The following is a 6,395-nucleotide window of genomic DNA, read 5'->3' as shown; positions in this document are numbered from 1 at the left end:
TGATGGTGCCCTCGTCAGTCTGAGATGCTGATTCCATTTGCAGTATCAGGCCAGAGCTACTTCTGCCTGATTTATTGGATACTTAACATCCCAAGGCTCCACTGATCCTTGGTATCCTCATCAATCTATCTCCCTTAATCTGCATCACACATGAAAATAACAAGTATCTATTATTCTGCTTGTTGGAATTTGGTCAACCTTGGCTACACCTTTCCTTAATTACAATATTTTTCACTTTTAAATCATGCACCGTAGGTAAGAAACTTTTTTCAGGCATCTTGTGATCACTCATTTGGACTCCTCCCTGCACTTGTTGTTGTAGCAATGTCCCTATTTTTGATATTGGCACCTACTGTGGCATTGAAGGGTCATGATCCCATATACGGAATAACTTTTCAATGTCTCTTCCAGCTAACCTCGTGACGATTGTGATCCTGATTCGCGGAAAGTGTGGCATCACCAAATGTATATCCATCTATTTGATTTCCATGGCAACAGCAGATCTCCTCGTCATTGTATTCAGTGTAATACTCACAACACTTGGTTTTAAATATTTCCCAGTTTCCTTCCTGTTTTATACAGTGGTGTGCAGTTTTAACAACATCATGGGTTATGCTGCTATCGACTGTTCTGTCTGGTTGACCATTGCTTTCACCATTGACCGCTTTGTGGCCATTTGTTGCCACAACCTGAAAGTCAGGTATTGCTCTGCTAGAACAGCCACCTCAGTGATAACCATGGTTTGTTCTGTGAGCCTTTTGAGGAACATTCCATTTTACTACAAATACAAATCTTTGGGCACATGGGGTGGTGTGCCCTGGGGATGTGGCATCAGACCAGAGTTCTACATCTTGCCAGGATGGGTGGTATTTTTCTGGATCCACCAGTTGCTGAACCCATTGATCCCCTATCTCCTCATCCTGCTGTTCAATGCCCTGACCGTCAGGCACATTGTCTTGGCAAATCGGGCACGCAGGGGCCTCCGAGCTCCCAGTAACAGGGACCAGAGAGGAGATGCAGAGATGGTCAACAGGCGGAAATCCATCATCCTGCTGTTTGTTGTCTCGGGCAGTTTTATATTGTTGTGGATGACCAAGATCAGTGTTTTCTTACTGATGAAGGTTACCAACAACCATTTTTACCCCAGTTATGACCATCCTGTTATGATTGCTGACACATCTGGGACTGTGCTCTTCTACCTGAGCTCCTGTACAAACACTGCCCTTTATGCCCTAACCCAGAGTAAATTCAGAGAGGAGCTGAAGAGGGCTCTGAAATATCCCTTCACTCTCATCCGTGAATGTATCCCTACATCAAAATAAGAAACAAGTTTGAGATGGGAGCACAGTTTATACGCCTCATGATGCTGTCTCCAGTCCTTGGGACTCACCTGAATTTCCCTGTTATTTTCCGTATCAGTAGGAGAAGAGGCGGAATTGTCCTCTTGAACCATGAGACTCAAACCTGTGTTGGCTGGATGTCAAGATGAGTTCATTTCTCCTGGTTCTGTCACTGGCTATTTCTCTGTCACTTGATTTCTAGCCCCTGGCCCAAGTGAACATATCACCGCTTTCCTTGCGAAAGTTAGAAGCCACATGACACCATTTTACAGTCCAAAAGGGTTATTTGAAACCACAAGAATTCAGTGCATAGGTGAAGTTGAAGTCCATCCCACTCCAACAGCAGCATGTTTATATCTTCTTTTGAGAATTGAAGTTGCTCTTACAAAAAAAGATGGTCCGTCTATTAAAGAGACATGGATTCACGGGCATATGTCTGATCAAACAATGTCTGTTACATAACGCCTGGGCAATTTATTTGATCTCCAGGACCTTGAGATGCTGTAATGTTGTCCTGTGAACCAAAGTAATCATTCTCCTCCATTACACATCAGCAGTCACTGCCCCAATCTCCAGGGTGTCCCTAATCTCGGAATCCTGGATATGAAAACGTATCCGTTTGTGACCCTGGGCCATCGACAGCTCTTTGTACTGGAAAGGCAGCAGGACAAAGAACATCTTTTATATCGGTGCAGCCTCTCCAGCCCATCAGCCGGACAACTATGACTGGAAAGCTTCCCTCACCTCCTTTTCTCTCCTTTTAAACACATTGGTGGTGATTGTCTCCATATCTGAGAGAGTATTCAGGAGGAAATAAATAAAAATGAAGACAAATGTATGTTGTGGGCTTTATGTCTTGGTTTTACGTGATTCCCTTTGCAAATCACACATAATCTACTGTGTTCTCCAGGGGAAATAAAGGACCATCTCAAGGTTTAAAGTAATACTTTCAACATGAGACACATTATTGATGCTATTTCTCTCTCCACACATCCACAATTTGTCCACATCTGTCTTATCACTTATATTCCTTTCTCAATCCCTCCATCTGTTGTTTCCACATTCATTCACTTCTGTTCAAACTTATTCGAGGGGCATCACTGGGATTGGATAGACCAAGATATATTACCCATCCCTAATTACCCAGGGGCCAGTTTAGAGTGAAGCACATTGCAGTGGTGCTGGAGTCACATGTCGAGTCAGACCAGGCGAGGCTGGTAGATTTCCCTTCCCTGAAGGGAATGAGTGAACTAGGTGGGACTTTATCCCCCAACAATCAAGGACTGTTTCATGTTCATCCTGAGGTTCTTAATTCCAGATTTGTATTGAAAGAAAACCTCCATGATTTGGACTCAGGTCCCCAGAACGTTATTAGTGTCATTGGAATGAACAAGCCAGTGATAACAAGGCCATCACCTCACCCCATCTTCCCTTCCCTTCCACTCCTTTTATCTCCACTGAGCCCTGCAGGTCTCTCTTTCTCTTATTCTCTCCCTATCTAAACAAAAGTAGTCAATTGAAATCAGGAGAGTTTGTGGGAATGCCTACAGGATAAGGTGTAATACAGATCAGAGTTCCCAATACGGCCTGATAGTATCTGTTTATATTGGAGAGAAACTGTATCAGGTCAGTCAATGTCTGTTACATAAAGCCTGGGCATTTTATTTGATCTCCAGGGCCTTGATGTGCTCAAACGTTATTCTGTGATCCAAATCAATGATTCTCCTCCATTACACATCAGCAGTCACCGCCCCAATTTCCAGAGTGTCCCTAATCTTGGAATCCTGGATATGAAAACATGTCTGTTTGTGACCCTGGGCAGCTCTTTGAACTGGAAAGGCAGCAGGTCCCAGGCAGGACAAAGAACATCTTTTATATCGGTACAGCCTCCCCAGCCCATCAGCTCATGTTTACCTGGTTTCCCAGTCCCTGGGAACAGCAGAGAGCACACCAAGTTCTGGGTCACAGCGTCAGTCAGATTGAACAGCAACACTTCACCTGTACCCTCCTCCAATCTTGCATTGGCTGCACCCAATGTGGCCAACTCGACGCTGGGGAAATCAAACACAAAATGGCTGACCATTTTGCAGAACACCTGTGGTCCGTGAGCAAGTGTGACCCTGACCTTCCCAAAGCCGGTCATTGTAACCCAGCTTCCTGCTCACATGCCCACATATCTGTCCACGGCACGCTGCAGTGTTCCAGTCAATCCCAGCGCAAACTGGAGGAACAACCATCACATCCTCAGGCTAGGCGTTTGACAGCCTTTTTGGCTCAGTGGTGATTTCAATTCCTTCGGAATGTGGACCCATTCCTTCCCCTTCATTTAGCTTCTGTAATGCTGCTGCTCCTTTAGCAAGTTTATGTGGTCCTTGTTTTTTTTTTATCAGACACTGAAAAGTCTAAGTTTGAAGGGTTTTAGGGTAGTCTTGAAGCTGTTGGGTCCAAAGAAGCAGATCTTTTGCGATCCTCCTTTCTCCCGAACTTCCTTCCTGTAAGACCCTGTGTTTGATTTTGCCTTGTGTGCCAAGGAGTGTTTGTGGGGATTGTGGCAAGTATTTGGAACAGTGTCATTAACTGGGATAATCTGCTGAGTTTCCAAATAGTTGAAGTCAGTTCTGTATTATGTTCTCTTTTATTTGTGTTTCATTTGATAATCTTGCAAATAAGTTCCTTTTTGTTTAAAACTAAGTGGTTTGATCAATTGCATCCACATTACACCTAATTAAAGCAACTACCAAAATTAGGGTCCAGGCTACTTCCTTGTAATGTTTCGAGAGGGCATGGCCTGATCCATACAGGATTGTGGGCTCCTTGTGAGATTTGTTCTATTGTTCCAAATTGGGATTAGGAGTGTTGGGACTTGAAAGCAGTGAGTCAGAGGTGTAGAGTCTTTTGTTCTGGGTGTTGGATTCAGTTGGTTTAAACAGAGCTTGTGATAGCAGTGGCTCTTTCAGTCACCAAGAGTTTTCAAGGGGTAGATGAAGAGACTTTGGGGGTTTTACAAAAGGTGAGCAAAGCCAAGTTGCTGAAATTAACAGAGAAACTGGGGTTGGAGCTTGGAGATAGAATTACAGGAATACCTCAGTGTTTAAATTTGCTGGAAACACCATCAGACTCTTCAGAGATGGCTAAAGTTCAATTGAAAATGACTCATCTTGAGTTAGAGGCAGAAGGTGGAATCACGATTAAAAGCTGAGGGAAGAGAAAAAGAAAAAAAAATTGCTTGAGCAGAATAAAAAGAAAAAGAGAGAGAAAGAAAGAAAATGGAGAGAGAGTGAAGGAAGAAAGAGAGGAAAGTTGAACTTCAGAAGTTGGCCCTTTGACACGCAAGTCAGCTTAAAAGGATGTTTCTGAAGGCCAAAGATAAGCTTAGTGAGGATGAGCAAACCCCTTGCAGCCAAAAGCCTGATGAGAAACTGTTTAAATATAATCAAGCGTTACCTAAATTTGATGAGAAGGATGTGGAATCTTTTTTTATCTTCTTTGAAAAGGTTCCTAAAGAAATGTGGTGGCCAGAGACCATGTGGGATTTAATTAAACTAAACAAAACTTGGAGGTGGAGCTGGTGAGGTGTTTGCATCACCATCAGATGAAGTATCTGGAGCATATGAGGTGGTGAAGAAACCCATCTTAAGCACATATGAGCTGTGCTATAGGCCCTACAGACAATGTTTCAGGACTCTAAGGACGGACCCTGGTCAAACCTACATTGGGTTTGAAAGGATCAAATAAAAGCTTCGATAGGTGGATGAGGTCATTCAAAATAGAACAAACCTGTGATGCTCTTTGAGAGTCAATTATTTTGGAGGAGTTCAAAACCTCACTTCCTGAAGTAGTGAGAACTCATGTAGAAGAGTTGAGAGTTAAAACAGCAAGATCAGCAGCTGAAATGGCAGATGGTTATGAATTGGTGTGTTGAGTGAAGTTTGGCTTGCAAGATCAATTTCAATTGGTGAGGGATAGAAATTGTGGAAAAGAGACATCTTCACATGGAAGGGGAAAATAGATCACGGTGAAGATCATAAGGATAATTTACCACAGGGTAAAAAGGAAACCCTTGAAAGGGAAAGAGAAGTTAAAAAAAACTCTGGTGTTTTCACTGCAATAAAGTAGGCCAGATGAAATCACAGTGTTGGCAAGTTAGGGAATGCACTGTGAAGCCAAAGGTAGGAAAACAGGATAAGCCAGTGAATTTTGTTGGAGTGGTAATGGAAAGCGCAGAGGGGGCTAGAAAGCTGCACTAGAATGTACAAGCTGGTCGGAGAATGGTTAAGGAGGAAGTGCCAGATCTTCTTAAACCAAGTACTTATGAAAGTAAAGCTTACTCGCATTGGTCGGGAGCAGCAGGTGAAGAAGTTACAATGCAAAGAGATACAGGATTTTATCAATCTGTGATGTGGAAAGATGTGGAGATACACACTTCTGGAGGACTCTTGTCAGAAAAGGAGATAGTAATGTGAATTCACGGTGAGCCAATTATGTAAAGTGAGATTAGAGTGTCCAGGTGAAGAGTGGAAAAGTGATAAGAATCCTGGACAACTCCCAGCTCCAGAAATACAGTTTGTCCTTGCTAATGATATAGTTGGTTCACAGGTAGGAGTGCTGACTGCTGTGGTTGATAAGCCAGTGAAAACTCATGGCAACCTAACTATTGAAGGGCACAAATCCTGGGATTTTTCCTGGCTGGGGACTAACAAGGTCACAAAGTCACCAGTTGAAACAGGAGAGATCAAAGAGTGCAGATAAGAAAGTTGAAGTGGAATTAGCAGAGCCCCTGTTTGATCAGATGATTGACACAAACTCGGAGCAGATAAATGACGTAGCATCTTTTGCTCAGATAAGTTAACTGAGTTACCGCAGAAAGATGAAAATTCAAAGCAATCACTTCAAAAGACCTACACAGAAACAGAATCTGAATGTATCCCTCAATGTTACTATCTTAACAATAATGTCTTAATGAGGAAATAGAGACTATCACATACTCAGACAAATCAGAAATGGGCAAAAGTTCATTAAGTCATATTAGATTAGATTAGATTAGATTACATACAG

At 42.8% G+C, this 6,395-nt stretch overlaps 1 protein-coding gene across 1 annotated transcript; it reads left to right on the top strand.

Annotated features, from left to right (window-relative positions):
* Window positions 1-398: 398 nt before the first annotated feature.
* LOC148139393 (putative G protein-coupled receptor 139) lies at window positions 399-1,322 on the top strand. The gene has a single exon (XM_087980922.1). The coding sequence runs from the start codon at window positions 399-401 to the stop codon at window positions 1,320-1,322; it is 924 nt and encodes a 307-aa protein (XP_087837048.1).
* The last annotated feature ends 5,073 nt before the right edge of the window (window positions 1,323-6,395 follow it).

The sequence above is a fragment of the Chiloscyllium plagiosum genome, unplaced genomic scaffold (assembly GCF_037043375.1).
Source record: "Chiloscyllium plagiosum isolate Xiang-an unplaced genomic scaffold, Cpla_swu_hap1 HiC_scaffold_38, whole genome shotgun sequence".
NCBI lineage: Eukaryota > Metazoa > Chordata > Chondrichthyes > Orectolobiformes > Hemiscylliidae > Chiloscyllium > Chiloscyllium plagiosum.
The sequence above is the reverse complement of the archived record's forward strand: the minus strand, read 5'-3'. Positions and strand labels throughout refer to the sequence as shown.